The sequence below is a fragment of the Lipophrys pholis genome, assembly GCF_963383615.2.
Source record: "Lipophrys pholis genome assembly, chromosome: 5".
NCBI lineage: Eukaryota > Metazoa > Chordata > Actinopteri > Blenniiformes > Blenniidae > Lipophrys > Lipophrys pholis.
Genome location: NC_137628.1, coordinates 33,001,199 through 33,021,284, shown reverse-complemented (window position 1 = coordinate 33,021,284; position 20,086 = coordinate 33,001,199). Strand labels below are relative to the sequence as shown.

Here is a 20,086-nt window from a genome sequence, read left to right as displayed (position 1 = left end):
TTCCCCCCCGGTCGTGAAAAAGAAGAAAAAAAAAAAAAAACAAAAAAAAAACAACAACTGTAAAGTAAAAGTCCATCATAATTAGAGCTTTTGTGACCTGCCCAGATCTTGTTGTTGTAAGTGTTTCTGGAAAAACTCTGTGGTGAAATAATCTCACTGCCTTTAACCCTTCTTCATAGTCTAACATACACATTGAGATCAATGTTTGGGGTCGAGACCTGTTCTCAGGGACCCACAGTAGGGACCTGTCTTGGTGTGAGACATAGTTGAAGGTCCTAATCTCATTACTTGCAGTAGAATTGTGCGATATAGTAAAATTAGTGATCACAATATATTTTTTCATATTGATCAATGTCAATATATTCAACAATATGAACATTTATACAGATGCTGTCACTTTAAAGACCATTCAGACGACAGATAAAGTCTGATAAACTGAGCCTGTCATCCTCCCTTCATACAGTCGTATTATCTGAAACCAGAATGATATTAAATGACTCATTCAGAAATCACACCTATAGCTACGCCAAGTTTTTGTCGATTATCAGATTTTTCAGCTTTGACCTGAAAAGAGTTACCGTTTCCACTCAAGTGTTTTCTCTATGTCTTGCGAACTCATTTCTGCCGGCTGCTGTCAGTCACAGTAGAAAGTGGCTGTGTCCTCCATCAAGCCAGAAGAAACAGACACTGACAGGCCTTTTTGGATTATCAAGAAAATAAGCAAAGGGCTATATTTTTTTATCACCAAGCAACAATCTGCAGCTCTAAAGACTCAAAAATATTCACACATTAATCTCATTTTCATACATCATTGAGTGAAAGTTAGAATTCTTACTCTGTTAATTCTCTGAGCGAGGTCTCCTCGTCGGTGGTAGAACGGAAGTATGTTCCCTGTTTGGTTGAGAACCATCCGGAAACAAGGCCTTCATTAAAACCAGCTTCGAGAAGTTTGCTGTCTTGTCCAACTGGTGTGGAGAAGAACTGCAGGCCGTCTCTGGGGTACAGCAGGATAGCGCTACAGGACGACGCCAAAGAAGCTACAACCAGCTGAAAGGTGTTTCTCTGAAAATACAGATGGGAGGATTTCATCAAGTCTAGTGGTTGACCTGTTTTACACAGATGGGCTTCATGGTACCTGTCAGATAATCTGGCTCATGGTTATGAAATGATGCCACGCTCCCAGAGAGACAGTGTTTGGACTGTTTGTAAAAAGCCTCTCATAATGACCAATTTTCATACTTTACTAAGAGTACTTTTTGTGCTCGATGGTACTGCAACTTGCTTGTGCTGTTTCGATTCACTTTACATCGGGGGTTCTCAATCCTGGTCCTGGAGGGCCGGTGCCCTGCAGGTTCTAGCTCTCCCAGCTTCAGCACACCTCAATCTGATGTTGATAACATCATCAAGCGTGTGAAAAAGCCAAGTAACGAGGTCTTATTACATTCAGGTGTGTTGCAACTGGGAGGAACCTAAAACAAGGAGGACACCGGCCCTCCAGGACCCGGATTGAGAACACCCAGCTTTACATCAATTAAAGTTAATCTGATAATGTAAAATCTGTTTCAATTTCAAAGTATAGATAACACAGCTGATACATTCCTATATATTTGCCAAAACCGTGGGTTTGATGTATTAATGACGTTCACTAACTGCAGTTAGGGTCAGTACTTTTGACGTATTTAGCCCTTTTTCTGTCATTTATTTAATCTATGGACAGTTTTATGGAGCTCCATCAGGCCCCAGAGCAGTGGTTTGCGTGATCAGAAAGCGCAGAGCAACACTTATTTGAAATGTATAGTAAACGATCTCCTGCTTCCAACAAGCTGCCCGCCGTTACTCACCTTGGCGGCAGGTCCAGACGTTCCTTTAGCAGCCATGTTCTCCCAGGTAACGATGAGGACGCCACTGGGCTCCACCCCCTCATCTCTGGGAAAAGCTCGCCTGATGTGCCCAGCGGCTCCACTCAGAACTTCAGGGCTGCTGTCCTGCCTGAAGTGGACTTTCCCTTCTCCATCACTGTTGTCCAGGTTTCCCACCAAAGCTGCGATCATTTTAAAATCACTGGGCATCTTCCCGAGGTACTGGTCTTCGGGAGGAGGCTTTGAAACCGCTACGAATCCATTGGTGTTAATCTGCAGGTGGAGGCAGATCAGTCTTTACTCTTAATGAAGAGATTGTGTTTCAAGCAGCACACTCCTCAGAACATTTCCTCAGTGTGATCCAAACAGAACCGCCCAAAGTTTTCAAAGTCATCACATTAGATCTATAAATGATTATTTTGTACTTCACATTACTTTACTTTACGATATTATCATGTACAAGTCATCTGAATACCATGACTCATCACATTTATAACATGAAACAGCACTGTCAACAGTTAAGATGTTTTGGGCACAAACAGGCCTTTAAATGGGTTTTAAGACGTGATCATTAAGAATATGAAACCAAAGTTTTGTTTATACAAGACTGAGTTCGCTGGTTTTCCAGAACTGGACCTTCAGATAAAATCTGCTCTCCTGCAGCTCCATGTCTCGATACACTGAACTGTCAATATCAAGTTTAATATTTCTCTGAAAGAAACTGCTTCAGTTTATGCGTCCTTCAGTTTCTGACCATATGACCAACACTACTTCTTCTTGTAGACTAAGAAAGGATTTACTCATCCTTTTATAAACTATGTAAACTCTGCTATGTAAACTTGTCTGGACCTTTCCTCCGAGTTGAAAGATTGAACCCCCCCCCCTTCTTATTTATTTTCCTTCCCTACCTTCATTTCATTGATCTCCCTTTTTCAATTAATTAACTGACTAATGAATTGATGGATCAATGGATCAATTGATTATTATTTCTATATTTATCTTAAGTGTTTGGCCTGGCAGTGGGTGGGGGATGGTAGGGCGTTGACATTCAGATGTGACCATGTTTACTTCAGATTTTCTGTCCATATTGTTCAAAATGCTCCAGCACCCTGTGACCCTGAACACGACAAGAGGGCTAGAAGATGGGTGTTTTGGTACAGAAGTCCGTACCATGTCATGTAACAGTGTACTGGTATGACAATAAAGAATCCTTCAAAACAGTGTATATCAGAAAATACATGAGCATCTTTCACAATGACAAACGCAGAGTCAAGAAAATGTGTGTGTGTGTGTGTGTGTGTGTGTGTGTGTGTGTGTGTGTGTGTGTGTGTGTGTGTGTGTGTGTGTGTGTGTGTGTGCGTGTGTAACCCTCGCCACCTGAGTTGAGGGAGCCAGACCACCTGAAACCAGAGGGGTCCCACTGCAGCATGTGACAGGACAGGACGGGACAGGACAGGACAGGACAGGACAGGACAGGACAGGACAGGACAGGACAGGACAGGACAGGACAGGACGGGACAGGACAGGACAGGACTTCCTGCGTTGTGGACAGAAGTCGTGGGTGGTACCAAAGGAACCATACCCAATGGTTACAATTGTTCCTCACCCCTCCGTTGAGGTACTGAGCATTATGGACCGGGTCTCATGAGGAGGAGCGACAATGCAGCTGTCAGCTGATCAGTAGTGACGATCGTCACTCTTGACAAGGCACAATATTTCAATAGTTCATCGGCCATATAAGCCCTCCTGTTGTGCTGGTTGCTCTGGTTTTTCTTCCAAAAGGTTTGAGCAAAGGAGACTCATACCTTCTGAGGATCATTATGGTTGTGAGCAAAAAGGCAATAACTAAATGCTGCTGCAGAGGAACCCGCCATGAAACTGCTTCAAAACATGATAAACCTGATTCACAAGATGGAGCTTTGGACTTCTCCACTACAACTACAAAGGTTTCTCCTTTTGGAGAGGAATACTGAGAAATATGGGACCGCCACAACAACTCTAAAGGACTGTGTATATCAGACTGTACAATCTAGTGTAATCTGTGCACTGCTCCTGTCCATGATTACAGTGTTTTGTTTTAGAATTGTAAATACCTCAAATGTTCTGTATGTTCATGCATGATGTTCAAAAAAAAAAAAAAATAAGAAAAGTTTTCAAAACAAAAAAACCCAATGCGTTTACATGAAACGGCGTTGTTGTGTGGACGAGCCCTCAGGAGCCTGAGAATGAGGTTGTTTTGAGAATGGGTTCCAGAGTGGAGAGTTTTGAAAGAGACGTGTGGATTGACAAAACGAACATGATGAATATCGTTTTGGAAACTCTCCGACACGTCCAACCTGAGTTCAGACGTTTACGCCTCAGCAGAACCGGTGTGACGAGAGAGGAAACAGCCGACTCCAAGGATAATGTGCTGCTTGAGAGCATCTTTAAATACGGGAGAGTTTTATTTTTTTTAATTCTTCTTTTATTGGTATTTTCCATGGTTCACATGATTCTCAACATAACTTTTTGTCTTTGACATTCATCTGAACTTTACAGTTGAATCTTCACAAAACATCCAAACCTATATAAATGGTACTGAGACGAATGATTGGTCCTTCCATCACATTATAATACACACCCTTACTAAAACCCTGCTACTAAATATGTACACTCTCTAGAACAGGGAAACATGGCTGCACCTTTCTGATATTAAAAAACAAAACTTTGAACATGAAGTAAAGCTGGCAAGAACCAGAAAAAGGAACCAGACCCTTTAATATTATACAAACGATGGCCTCACTGAATTAACATACCTGATCCATCTTTTCTAGAACACATTGTGTTGCAGTCTTGTGGCAAATGTGATTCCTTCATCTTATAAGATCATAAATACCATCCGTCCACTCGTCCAGTGTGGGTTTCCTCCTCCCCCTAGTAATGGCCTTCCTCCCAGCCGCACTAAGCATCTAACTAGATCTTTATCCTTAGAGGAGAAGTTATCAGGTGGCAGAGCACCGAGAGACAGACACTCAAACGTTAATGAAATATCTTATATCTCATCATTTTATAAACCTCCTGCCAAAAAGACAATAAAACTGTACAGGACCAGATTATGTGGAAATGATTGGCCTCTGGGCTCCGCTCTGTCTCCAACAGGCAGATCACTTGGTTTAATGGGGTTTTTTTTGCTCCTGTTTTATAATAAAATCTAATGAGGCTTTTCCAGCAAAACTCTCACCAAATTGTTGACTGTAAAGTTTTCCATTGAATTCCACATAACTGCTCCAGACTGGAGAGTTTCGCTGCCCTCTGCCTCTGGCCTGGAGGCAGGTGGAGGTGGAGGTACTCCGTAAAGTCAAAAGCTAAACAGGCGATTAAAGCATTAATGACCAAATAATCAAAACAGGGAAATTAATGCATTTAATCATTAACTAGATTTAGATTGTTTTTTGAGAAAATATGGTTTATGGATATCGGTGTTAACCTTACATTTGTACACAATAATACGATAAATCATAAATCATGAAGTTGAAGAAAAATTCAATGTGTCCTATTTTATGAAGTGGAATTTTTGTTTTTCAATGTAGTCACTTAAATTAAAGGGTTAAAATCAACAACATAGACAAATGTTTGGCAGTTGTTTTTTCCAGATTTTTTTGATATTGGACTTTTTTGGCCGCTTCTCACTGAACTTGGGTCCATCTCAGACGGACGCTATCGGTCCATGTGGCCAACAGGTTCTGACAATCAGAAGAACATGACCATACAGCAAAAACCTGCAATTAGTCACCAACCAGTGGAAATAAAGAGGAATAAAACATGAAGATCGATGCAACACACGATTGTAATTAAGGTAAAATGCAAAAGAAAAGGTTTGTGGGATTTATTTTTTTGCTGTGTCAGCAGAAACATCCACCTTCCACCTCCCACACCTTGTCAACATGTCCAGGTCTTGGTTCCTGAAGAGTCACCATATGTCTATAGACGCATCTTCAACAAAGTTTAGGAACTAACAGGACTTCTACACCCATAAATGGTCAATGGATTTCTCTTTTATAGTGCCTTTTCACCACACAAGCAGTCTCCCAAAGCGGCTGCTGTTAGTCACATTCACCCACTCACACACCAACGTAGATGGCTGCCGGCAAGGAGCCTCGGCAAGGAGCCTCGTCCATTCATTAGGAGCAGTTTGGGGTTCAGTGTTTTGCTCACCCAGACCCAACCCTGTCCCGCGGCCCGACCAGAGAGAGCACCTTTAAAATGTAGGCGGGGTTGTGAACAAGGCAGGTAATGTCATTACGCAACAGTGTTCGTGGGACAAACAAGTAAAAGCTTCTTCACACTGCGAGATCTTCAGTCTTTAGTCACAGCCTCTCACACTGCACCAGATGAATCTAAATACGGTAATCATGTCTGCATTACCGAAACAAACACATGATGAGCCTCAGGCCCCGTTTACACGACAACCAATACGAGTGTATCCACAAAACTTTGTTCTCTTTTGGGGGGTCCGTTTACACGACACCCGTGTTCTGATCCACTGTTTCCACAAAGTTTTTATCCCGGCTCCCAAAGTGGAGAGATTCTTTCTCTGTCACTATTCCCTCCTGCAGAGACTGATGGAGGCGACGAGCGCTCTTACTGCGCATGCCCCCCCCCCCCCATTTTCTTCACGTTTATAGTGTATTGTTCTCTGCACATGTTGGTTTCATTACAAAAACAACTGGGATACTAACTACATTGTCAGTGTGTCTGCTGCTGCAGTGGAAAGGCAACACTTTTTTTTAACAGATTAGTTTTTGTCACGTGAAACGTTAAACGAGTGTAAACGAGGCCTCAGTGGAACGGACGGCCAGTTTGTTCCTCATGTAATCATTTAACTTTACATCCAGCACTTTTAATGTTCACCAGCACGTTGAGCACCACACAGCACTTTAAGAAGACGCTCATTTGCACATGAGAAAGAAATTGCACATAATTGTTGTTTTTAACTTATTTATTGAAACTTCTGCTGCGGTCTGTAGACCCGGCTGGGTGCGCGCCCCGGCTGGGAGCGCGCCCCCGGCTGGGAGCGCGCCCCCGGCTGGGAGCGCGCCCCCGGCTGGGTGCGCGCCCCCGGCTGGGAGCGCGCCCCCGGCTGGGTGCGTGCCCCGTCAGGCCGGCTGTGGAGGCAATGCAACAATTAATTGATAAATTGAGCAATTTCTGTGTATTTAAGATTGGCTGATTCTTTTAGATGCTGTTGCGTGGGCTGTGAATGTTTTGATGTGTGGGTGGAAGTGAGTTGTGGAGTGTGAGTGGTAAGTTTTAACTTACCCTCTCTGCTGTTCAGGCAGGTGTCCAGGTAAAAGATTCCCCCCTGAACAAACACTGCCATAGAAGGTTCTGGGCTGAACGAGGAGGAGGAGCGAGTGGAGGCGTTGCACATAGTTTTAGCAGGGTTTAGGATTTAGTGCATTATTTAGGTGATTGGTTTTCAGGTTTATTTGTTATTATGGGTTTTCTTTCATTGACTTAAGGTTCTGGTTCTGGTTGGGAGGATATTATCTTAGTTTTATGAAACGAACGTTATCTTTTAACATATAGTTTTAATGGTTTGAGTAGAATGGATTTAAAGCGATTCTCAGCATCATTCTGGGTTCTGCTGCTGGAGCAGCTGCACTCCTCTTGATCCTCTAATGCACCTTTTGACCACTCACTGATCCAACCCTCCGGTCAGTCTGCGGTGTGCTCGGTACCTCCACAGTGGGGTGACGAGAACTTGGAACCGTTGGGTCAGTTTTTTTCAGTCCAATCCACAACTTTTGTCAGTGCGGACACACAAACACCCGACCCGTCCCACGCCGGCACACACCGCTCAGTGCGGCCGCGGCATGAGGGCCATGCAGAGGTCAGGAGGTCACAGTGATTGATCAAGGTGATTCATGTATTTCAAATGTTCTATCAGGTTTACCTTTTATTTATTTGTTTATTCGCTTTTAGCTTTGTTTGTTTTTTTTAGCTGTTTATACTATTTAAGCTTTTTAGATTTCATGTTCTCTTCACGGATCAAATATTTGAGTAAACTATTGTATGTAATGTATTTATGTAAATATTGCTATAAGCAAAAGTGTCTTCCCTTCTTCTCAATGTATTTATTCAGTTAGCCTTTTGTGGTTAGAAACTCGACATTTATCAAATTTGATTTTCTAAAAGTGACAAATGTTGAGTTGATCAAGCTTTTTAATTTAATTTGTCACCTCGCCCGGTGAGATAAGGATCCCTTTGAAAGATTGTTTGCTGTTCAATAAAAAAAACAAAACATCAAAAAGTTCTTTCCATATTCAGTGTTCAAGTATGATGAAGCCACAACAGAGGAGCTGAAGAGCCACATGTTCAGACTGAAGGTTGCAGATGTCTGTTTTAGACTAAATGAAGGATCTCTTGCATATTTGTTATACTTGGCTGTGCTCCTGACCCCGCTCACCCTGTAATAATGCCTCTACTGTTTCAGACGCTGCCCCAGAGGGTTTGCATGCAGTCCGTGGAGACACTTGCCAGGATGTAGCTGACATCACGCATGTCCGACCCCTGAGATCATCATTATCAGTGTGAGAACAGCAGCAGGGAGACGCATAGGAAGCACTGCCATCTGGTTTAGGAGTGCAGATGTCCTGAGTCCATACATTCCAGATGTGCCCACTCCATACAGGGGTTTCTACCCTCTGTCAGAGACGCCGCTGATGGCAGAAACAAAAACCTGGAATCAGAGCAGGGATTCTATTTGATAGATGTCTGTGGAAGGATTCCAGCTCGGTTGTCCTTCAGAATGCGACACAGGGTGGTAGAATAGAAGGACTGATAATTAGTGGGGACGCACAGAGCAGCAGATGTCAGTCATTCTAGGATCTGTGAGGAACAGTTGAAGACACTTAAAGGTGTCGTAAGTCTTTTATTAACTGCAGACTTACAGAAGTCTCTAAACTCCTGAGAAATAATCAGTGACAGCTGGTAGACTGAATCTCCTCCAAGGTCAGAGCTCTGCAACCTTTATCAACTAAAGCGTCTCCAAAGGCTCCAGCACCTCCAGGACAGCGCTGCCAGCGCCCGGGTGAGGGGGCGTAAATATGAGCACGTCACTCCCATCCTCCGTTCTCTACTCTGGCTCACCATCAAACAATGAGTCCACTATAAAACATGTCTCCTCACTCACCAATGCCTCCATGGTACTGCCCCACCCTACCTCACAGAGCTCCAAACCCCCCACAGCACCAGCAGAGGCCCAGAACAAAGCTCCTCCCCATGGGGGGCGGGGCTTTCCACGCTGCGGCCCCCAATCTCTGGAACACCCTCCCCGAGCACCTCAGGGTTCCTCAGACACTGCACTCTTTTAAAAAAACGTCTTAAGATATTTTTAGTCACAGTCTTATGGCTGATTTGAGGGTTTTGCAGCCTCTCCTCCGTCAGTCTGCCCCAGAGCAGCCGGGGCTACAGACGTGGTTTACCACCATCCAGTCTGCCCCAGAGCAGCCGGGGCTACAGACGTGGTTTACCACCATCCAGTCTGCCCCAGAGCAGCCGGGGCTACAGACGTGGTTTACCACCATCCAGTCTGCCCCAGAGCAGCCGGGGCTACAGACGTGGTTTACCACCATCCAGTCTGCCCCAGAGCAGCCGGGGCTACAGACGTGGTTTACCACCATCCAGTCTGCCCCAGAGCAGCCGGGGCTACAGACGTGGTTTACCACCATCCAGTCTGCCCCAGAGCAGCCGGGGCTACAGACGTGGTTTACCACCATCCAGTCTGGCGGGAAGGAATAATTCAATGTAAAGTGTCTTTGAGTGTCTAGAAAAGCTCTATATAAAACCTCTGCATTATTATTATCATCTTTCAAAAACAAAGCTCACAAAGTTATATGTAAAGTTACTGAATACTTTTTGTACAGTCACTACAGAGGGACAGTAGAGGCAGTACAGCCCCTCTGTGGAGCCTCTACAGCCCCTCTCAACCTCTGTGGAGCCTCTACAGCCCCTCTGTGGAGCCTCTACAGCCCCTCTGTGGAGCCTCTACAGCCCCTCTGTGGAGCCTCTACAGCCCCTCTGTGGAGCCTCTACAGCGGCGTCACTACAGTTCCCAGTCCTCCATGTTAGGTACATCGCTGGAGGTAAAAAAGTAAATGTTTATTCAAATAAGTATCAATATTTTATTCTGGTGGAGACTCCAAAGTATGTTAAACAACAAGAGTTAAATATGATATGCTTATGTACAAAAACTCTGGACGTAATGTCGTTAATACATCCGCCAAGGAAGAAACAAAATCACTTACGTATGTTTATTGTCTATTTGTTAGCAAGATGACGACAAAACTACTGCACGGATCTTGACGAGATTGTCACCACAGACCGATATCAGGCCATTGCCAACCACTCTTCAACCAAGCCTGCTCCCAGGAGACCACTGCACACCACAACCGGACAATATCCCTCCACTCCAACTGGGCAATAAGTGGTGCTATAACTATAATAATCTATAAGAACGTATTTACTATGTAAAATACATCCACCCCCATATTCTGTACATGTCTACACTTATAGGCTCCGTGTGCATATATTTCTATTATATTGTATTTTTATCTGCTTTTTTTAGTTCCTGCAGTGTGTGCTTCTTTCTCTTTACTATCCTGTTGTACCACTGCACATTTCTCCACATGTGAGATAAATAAAGGATATCTTATCTTATCTTATTGAAGATTCCATAACATTTTGGAGGTGATCCGAAAACATTCTGGCGGACGTCAGGAATTTCTGCTCTTGTTTAATGGCCCATTTGGTTTTCTGTTGGTAATATATGACGCCTCCAAATGAAACCGAACAGAGAACCAAGAGACACCAGAGGCAGTAAATCCCCTTCAAGCAGAACAAACAGCAGCAGACTGCTCACAGTATGAAAGACCAATAATCATCTCTGCTGTGGGAACATTAGCAGGAACATTAGCAGGACTACCAGCAGGACATTAGCAGGGACATTAGCAGGAACATTAGCAGGACTACCAGCAGGAACATTAGCAGGACTACCAGCAGGACTACTAGCAGGACATTAGCAGGGACATTAGCAGGAACATTAGCAGGACTACCAGCAGGACATTAGCAGGGACATTAGCAGGAACATTAGCAGGACTACCAGCAGGAACATTAGCAGGAACATTAGCAGGACTACCAGCAGGAACATTAGCAGGACTACCAGCAGGGCATTAGCAGGGACATTAGCAGGACTACCAGCAGGAACATTAGCAGGACTACCAGCAGGAACATTAGCAGGAACATTAGCAGGACTACCAGCAGGACATTAGCAGGAACATTAGCAGGAACATTAGCAGGACTACCAGCAGGGCATTAGCAGGGACATTAGCAGGGACATTAGCAGGACTACCAGCAGGGCATTAGCAGGGACATTAGCAGGAACATTAGCAGGACTACCAGCAGGAACATTAGCGGGAACATTAGCAAGAACATTAGCAGGAACATTAGCAGGACTACCAGCAGGACATTAGCAGGAACATTAGCAGGACTACCAGCAGGACATTAGCAGGAACATTAGCAGGACTACCAGCAGGACATTAGCAGGACTACCTGCAGGACATTAGCAGGACTACCTGCAGGACATTAGCACGAACATTAGCAGGAACATTAGCAGGACTACCAGCAGGACATTAGCAGGAACATTAGCAGGACTACCAGCTCGACATTAGCAGGACTACCAGCAGGACATTAGCAGGAACATTAGCAGGACTACCTGCAGGACATTAGCACGAACATTAGCAGGAACATTAGCAGGACTACCAGCAGGACATTAGCAGGAACATTAGCAGGACTACCAGCAGGACATTAGCAGGACTACCAGCAGGACATTAGCAGGAACATTAGCAGGACTACCAGCAGGACATTAGCAGGACTACCTGCAGGACATTAGTAGGAACATTAGCAGGACTACCAGCAGGACATTAGCAGGACTACCTGCAGGACATTAGCAGGGACATTAGCAGGGACATTAGCAGGACTACCAGCAGGAACATTAGCAGGACTACCAGCAGGACTACCAGCAGGAACAGTAGCAGGACTACCAGCAGGAACATTAGCAGGACTACCAGCAGGACTACCAGCAGGACATTAGCAGGACTACCTGCAGGACTACCAGCAGGACATTAGCAGGGACATTAGCAGGACTACCAGCATCCACACATTCCCTGTCTTGAGTAGTTTCACTGACTTATCCTCCAACAAGCTGCGGACCATGATGGTGACCCGGCGACCCGGCCAGGACCCGCCACCGTCTGTTTGTACAGGGGAGCAGAACCAAATGGCGAGGAGACCAAAAGACACGATGGCTCAGCTGTGGATGGAAAAACTGTTTGTCTTCTGGTTTTTCTTTTACTTTTATTCCTTTTCCTTTTTTTATCTTAAGCAATTTTAACCATTTCCACAGCCTTGTTACCTCACAGTGTGTGAGGTACAGGGACCCCTGTACCTCACAGTGTGTGAGGTACAGGGACCCCTGTCTGAATCCAACCTTTCTCTCTGGGCTGAGTTTTCATGTTCTTCCTGTGTGAGCATTTCCTATAAAGGTATTGTTGAAGTGTTGGGCAAGTTACTTCCAAAATGTAATATATCAGCCAGTGGTGGCTGGTGGTAAATGTCTCAGGTTGGCTCTTCATTATTATTTGATTTTGGCCAATGTGAACTTCATTTAAATACAGAGCGTTTATAAACTACATCACAACAATCTTGCCTTTTTTAGATTTATTTATTTACTCATTCATTTATTCATTTATTTATTTATTCATTCATTCATTTATTCATTCATTCATTCATTCATTCATTCATTCATTCATTTATTTATTTATTTATTTATTTTCAAATAACACATTAGTCAATCTTTCAAAGCAGTCCTGGAACCCTCTTATTGGTATATCATTAGTTACTGTCATTTGAAAGTAATCAGTTACATTACAATATCACTGTCTTACACTACTTTTGCTATACTTTGCAGTTACTTTCACCAAACAAACTGCAGAAATATGAGGAGGCCTTCATTCTCAGTGGGTGAAATGTAGTTTGTTGCAGCAGATTCTCCACCCAGTGGAGGTGATGGAGCACCATGGTTGTTTGGGCTCTTGAAGCTGCTGACAACGTCACACAATAGACTCAGTAAAGACTGATCAGTGACGACGACCAGCAGAAACACAAAAGCAGACAAAGGACTAGAGTCTGGTGAGTTCTGATGGAGACGCTGCAGATCTTTAAAGTCCCGGCTGATTCATATGAAACCCAACAGAGCTGGAGCCGCCATCATCCAACCTCCAGCCTGATGACATGACAAGACTCAACCTCTTTATCTGGTTGTTCTATTCTTTTATTCTCTTTTAATTCAAGCTCACAGCACAAAGACGACGTGCACTGAATGGCCAGAACTTAGGAATTATCAACACTTGAAACAAGCTTTGACGACTAGACCCGTCATTTTTACTGTGTATTGTATAAAACATACAGTAGTGTCACGTACATCAGAGCAGGTTCAATCATTCTATCGTTAAACTAGACTTTACATGACAAACAAACAGAACACAAATGTAATAAGGTGCCTCGTTCCACAGTGCACCAGCTTGAACAAATACACGATACTGTCTCATAATGAATCGGACCACAACAATATAAGAACAAACTGTTCAGACTGCCACCTTCAGTACTGACATGAAGGAAGTATTACATAGGAAATGAAAACAAGCCCCCTTCTTAGAAGGTTTCAGGCTTGTTTGTCAAACCAAGTACTGTAATATGATCAGCAGGAACTCCTTGATGGTTAAGAAGTTTCATTGGTCCATAGTAAATCAGAGTGAAGATATTGAATTGTATTACTGATAAGAATCCATTAAAATGATGAAAAAGCCATTTTTCATAGCAAACCAAGTGTTGTAGTGTGATTATCAGGAGCGCAGTGACTCAGCGTGACGTTGGTGACAGTGCAGAGAATAGCAGTGACAATACCAGAGATGTTTTCGTAGTACCTGTCTGGACTGCAGCAGTTTGTAATGGCAGACGGTCGCTGCACACGGTCACACCACACCGGCTGCTCATAGGGAACAACGTTATTCCTGCTACTTCTGATAAAAATAAGCTGGGAGCATATTACCTTCCTCACAGCGACGTGAAAGAAGCGTGGTCTGTGTGTCCATGATGTTTTGTTAAAGAGTTATTGACGTCTGAATCTGCTCAACTTTACTGAAATCTGTTTCCTAAAGTGGAGAGTTTCCTCGGTGTCGCACACAGATTACACTCCACTGTTATGCTCGTGTCCTTTTCTCTGACCAACTGAACAGAACGGGATTATGTCCGTCATGCAAATATGGAATTTGTGTCTTTAGTCATTTAGTGAATTCAAGCAGCAGCAAATAACTCTTGTTTGTGGATTATATATGTTTTCTGTTGTCAGAAAATTCTTTAAAAAGCAACATCTAAACATACTAAAGGTCCTGGTAATGAGATTACTTCGATTGTAATGAGTATAATATAACCAAAATTCTAAAAAATAAGTTCCTGAGACTGTGTTACTTGTGTACTGATTATTGGTGAACACGTTTTTAGCGCCTGTAACCGTGGGACTTGTAGCTGTGGACAGTAATCTGTGTGTATCAGTAAATGTGAGGTCACACACTAAATGAGCACACACATTTACAAATCACCACTTACCGGTGCACAAATCCTATTTTACAAATCTCAGATTAAAAAAGTGACGGGCTCACATCTTGGCTCCTATTGCTGCAGTATATTTGATGCAGAACGTATATTTGTGTACCTGAATCAAACAATGTGAAGTTGTGGACAAAATTACAATATGTTTATATTTAAATGTGAACTTGTGCAATAAATTCTTCAATGTATGTAAAAATAACTTCTCATGAAAATATTTGTGTTCTTTTAAAATACAAATATAAATCGCTGACAGCTTTTGTCTACTTTGCAGAGTGAGAAGGAGCAACCCAGTGTCATTTAAAATTGTGTTTTACCTACGTTTGTCTACAACACAACACACAGTCATTGGACAAAAACAGCTCGGAAATTCTGAATTGGTTTTATCTACCGAGTCTTTTCTGAGGGTTTAGCTTCAGGTCGCGTGACTGGCAACCTTCGTCCTGGCTCAATAAAAAAAAAATAATAATAATTTTTTGTTGTGACGTACGTTCTTTCAGCTTTCACTAGTGTATTACGTGTTGCTATGGTGGTGCTATGGTGTTGCTATGGTGTTGCTATGGTGATGCATCGCACACCGACTTCCCTCTCCTCTGATTGGATGTGGAACCAGTCAATCTCAGATCAGCGCCTCTTTTTCCCCACAGATCTCAGTGGAGGGCCGGTCTGTGATTGGTGGTTGAACTCAGAATCTGTGACTTGAGGCGTGGACTGGAGGAGTTGTCATCGATTTGTATTTGTGTTTCATTCATCACGTTTACATTCAGTTTTGCACATATTCAATTTTTGTCCACCTCTTCACATTGTTTGATTGAGGTCCACAAATATGTATATGTAATATATTCTGCAACAGCAGGAGCAGCAATGTGAGCGTGTCCGGCTTTCAATGTGTGACTTGTAAAATAGGATTTGTGCTCCTGCAATTAAGAATTTGTGAATGTGTAAGTGTTGTGTAGTATTTGTGGAGAGAAGTAAAATCTGCAAGTTCACAACTCATGACTGAGACACAAACCAATCCCTGTACACAACAGGAATCTCCAATCCTGCAGGCGTTCTAAATGTGTGTGTGAGGTTATTGGGTGAATGTATATTTCATTGTGTGTGTGTGTGTGTGTGGGTGATGGATCGCTGATCTGTCCAGGTAAACGTACCTTTACACTTTTACGAGGCTCAGCTCAGGACCCTCAAGACAAAGTTAATTGGACTTTCCATTGAGCGATAAACACAGATTGACAGGAAAGACGTGTCCATGTATGCAGGGAAACGCTACCCTGAAGAACCTCTTGTCCATCTTAATGTTAAACGCATGTAAACTTTTTGAAAAGGTTGAGAACAGAGTTCTGAGACAAACAAAACACCTCAGGACCAAAGGAACTCCACACATGATGTGTAGGAGATGCTCCACATGGATCATCTCGGACCTCCTTCACTGATTCAACACAACAAGGACTTCTCTTCTTCTCGCACGCACGCACGCACGCACGCACGCACGCACGCACGCACGCACGCACGCACGCACGCACGCACGCACACACACACACACACACACACACACACACACACACACACACACACACACACACACACACACACACACACACTCACTCACTCACTCACTCACTCACACACTCACACACTCACACACTCACACACTCACACACTCACACACTCACACACTCACACACACACACACACACACACACACACACGCACACACACACACACACGCACACGCACACACACACACTCACACACTCACACACTCACACACACACACACACACACACACACGCACACACACACACACACACACACACACACAGGTCAAGGTTGAAGCACAAAAGCACAGCAATCAGGGAAAAGTAAGTTAAAAAGTCAACAAACACTGCTGGTGAACAACAACAAAAACAAAACTCAGTCACGGCGGATGTAAGGTAGTAAAGCTGATCAGTGACGCAGCACAGAGACAATACTCCATATTTTGAACAAATGTGCCCAGACCACAGCCCACCCCAGGAGGCCTCCATATTGTAATCTCAGGTCATCTCTGAGTGGTTTAAATGTGTGATTAGTTTCACTTTTACACAAAAACATTTTTACTGGGGTACTTTGAGGGTTATGCATCAATCACAGTTCTACTCTTCACTTAAAAGGACTTTTCAGGAGTTTGTTTCCATGTGAGATCAGTCAGCACTGTGGAGACTAGGGAATAATGTGTTGGTTAAAACAAGCTTTCTAAATAGACAAACCAGTCCAACACACATTTTTGACAGGAGCTTTTTTAACCTTAACAAATTGTCTGATCTGCCCCAGTCCCATCATTTTGGTCAATTATGGTTGTTCTGCAGTTTTTATCCTAAATTGTGAAATATTTCAAGTATTAGAAATGAAGAATTTCAACACTCAAGAGTCCGGTTTTTAGATTGAGTCTTGAAAAACACAACTAAATCCTATTAACTGGATTAAGTTCTGCTGGAAAGTGTAAAACGGAACAAAATGAAATCGTATTTCACAATTCTGAGATCAAAATTCTCATTAGATCTGTTCTAAATAATTTACAAGCCTGTTGTCTCAACGAGCATCGTGGCCTTGCAAAAATAAAACAAAACATCTTCTTTATTTAAATTAAAATACTGATTTATTTTGTTATTGTTCTTTACTTTAAACGCTGACATATGGAAAGTTTCCCCTTGAAGGATGGAACTCCGTGAAGTTGATCCTATTTTGGTAAAGATAGAACCAGCTTGTAGAGGAATACCTGCCATAAGACATTCAAGGTGTATTTATATCATGATGGTCCTCAGGCGGAGGCTGACTCACATATGCGGTGTTGAAGGTCTGGCTGAAAAGCCCCACGGGGTGGCTCAGAGGCAGCTCTGCCGTGGAGTCGGAGCCCGGCGGCAGCTGCTGGTCTCCGGCTTCTTCTCCAAAGTCAAACAGCTCGTCCAGCTCCAGAGCCCGGCTCAGCGCCACCAGGCTCATCCAGCTGCACCACAGCCAGAGGCAGCGTCTCCCCCCGGGACTCATCTTCAGCCGGACTCACACACGGGCAGGACGCAGGACGCAGGACGCAGGACGCACGGCTCACAGGACGCACAGCGGTGGACTGAAGGACAGACAGGGGCCGGGGAAGGGAGGACTCATCAAGGCCCCGCGAGCGAGGGGAGGTCCGTCATTTCAACCAAAGACGTCAAACATGTGGCCAGCGGCCCAAATGGAGCCGGTGGTGTGCCCAAAAAGGGATTCCCTGCCCAAAAAGGGATTCCCTGCCCAAAAAGGGATTCCCATCCAGGCAGCGTTTCCAACTCCTCAGTAAGGAAAGGAGCTATTGGCTGTCCTCAAAGTCTAAAGATGGTCTAAATGACGTCATCACCTAATGTGCATAATTGGACATTAGCGTGTAATTATAAGGCACTCTGTAGGAAAGAGGAATAACATCGTGGAAGAGACAAAGTTAGTAAAATAAAACCGCCCTGAATGTTTAGAGCTGCAAATGAGCTTTCTGCTGCTGATTCTACCGTTTTTGTTTTTGTTTTTCTTATTGAAATAGGAGTGTGAGTCAAATGCAGTGATTTATTGATCTCTTTTAGTTTGATTGAAAAAACCTTTAGATTTACTTGCTGCTCAGTAAAGCAGCGGCGGCCTTGCGCGGTTCCTTCTCAGTGTGGTGAGGGTGATCCTCTGGTCTGACTGCAGGAGGGAGGGAGGGTCTGTCAGACTGACCTCAGGACGGGGGAGGGGCTCACAGCAGGACCTGCTGCTCGTTGACCACATTGACTGCAGAACCAGACCTGCTTTCACCTCAGAGTCGCCAAACACACTAGAACGTCGCCAATAACACCAGAAAAAGTCGCTAGGTTTGTCGCTAGTCGCTTTTCACAAAAAAAGTCGCCAACAGGACCTGAAAAGTCGCCAGGTTGGCAACAGTGCATCCAGGGGAGCGACTGCCTGGTGTCGCTGGAGACGTCCGCTCTGTTCCAACTGCTTTTATTAAGATTTGCAGCGTTAACATACAAATATACTGAAGTGGATGAACACAGTAGCAACTAAGGCCCCGTTTACACCACAACGTTTCACGTGAAAACACCTAATCCGCTAAAAACAAGGAGTGTGTTTCCACTGCAGCAGCGGACACAGAGACAACGATGTAGTTAGTCTGCCGGGCCACTGGAGGGCGCTGTTGCTTGATTTTGTAATGAAACTACACAGACGTGTGCAGAGAACAAAACACTATAAAGGTGAAGAAAATGGAGAGAACCTGACATCCTAGTGGACTGATGAGGAACCGGATGATATCAGGGAGAGTCTCAACTATTAAACTACTGATCTGGACCATAAAACTAGAATATGGTCGTACCACTACGGGTCGTACCACTACGGGTCGTACCACTACGGGCCACCATGTTTGTTTACAACTGGATGAGCGGGGGGGGGGGGGGGGGGGATGAGCAGTAACAGGCTCTGGAGCCTCCATCAGTCTCAGCAGGAGGGATTTGCACCGTGAAAGAATCTTTCCACTTTGGGAGCCGGATTAAAAACTTTGTGGATACAGTGGATCAGAACACTGGTGTCGCGTAAACGGACCCCCCCAAAAGGGAAGAAAGTTTTGCGGATACACTCTAATTCATTGTCGTGTAAACGGGGCCTAAGGTGCAACTCTGGAAAAGTCTCATGTTTCTTTTATGCAGAAAAAAAAGGCCCGAGGCCATCGGGGCCAGACACTGCCACAGAGTCACCCCAGAGAGCCACGCCCCCAGCCCAGAGAGCCACCCCCCCAGCCCAGAGAGTCATGCCCCCAGTCCAGAGAGCCACCCCCCCAGCCCAGAGAGCCACGCCCCCAGCCCAGAGAGCCACCCCCCCAGCCCAGAGAGTCATGCCCCCAGTCCAGAAAGCCTGGGGCGCTGAGGAAAGCCCAGTGGCCGCGCCAGATATTCTTTCTGCTGCTGCTCTGGTGGAGCTCGATCTTTCACTACCTCCTGCTGCCAGACACCAAAACCTCCACTGAGAGAACAAGATCTGCTTCAGTGATCTACTGACAGATTAATAAACCCTGCATAGAGAGAACCAGGAGTCAGAGCTCAGCTCTCAAACACCAAATAGGCAATAATCATAAATCATCCATGAGGTGTCATAATAAAACCATACCTTGGTTGTTGTGGTTCAGAGTGACTGCATCAGTGATTGTGTCACTTTATTTTGTTCCATGTTTCATTACTGTTAGTAAGTTACGCCGTCACCAGGAATAATGTGCTCTTAATAACAGGAAGTAGGAAGTTCCAAGGTGAATGCATGCACTGCAGTGATTGGCTGAATCACATTACACTGCTTTTTAGTTTAAAAGAAATACATAAATACATGTTTTATTGGTGTACTGCTGCTGAGTTCTGGAGCAGCTGAAGGCTGCTGATAGTTTTTTGGGGAAGAGCAGAAAGCAGAGCATTGCAGTAATCTAAGCCACTGGAGATAGTAAAAGTATGCATCAGCACCTCCTCAATAAAAACCTGCCCAAATCTCAACTGCTG

At 44.2% G+C, this 20,086-nt stretch overlaps 1 protein-coding gene across 1 annotated transcript in view; it reads right to left on the bottom strand.

Annotated features, from left to right (window-relative positions):
- Positions 1-17,672, bottom strand: part of LOC308109695 (nidogen-1-like) — a 65,386-nt gene extending 47,714 nt beyond the window's left edge. The window contains exons 1-3 of the mRNA XM_080463457.1: positions 17,385-17,672; positions 1,842-2,132; positions 836-1,062 (exon numbers count right to left, since the gene is read on the bottom strand). Coding sequence (XP_080319583.1) covers positions 836-1,062; positions 1,842-2,132; positions 17,385-17,591 — 725 coding nt within the window. The 5' untranslated portion in view covers positions 17,592-17,672. The remainder of the gene's footprint in view (positions 1-835; positions 1,063-1,841; positions 2,133-17,384) is intronic.
- Positions 17,673-20,086: the final 2,414 nt, after the last annotated feature.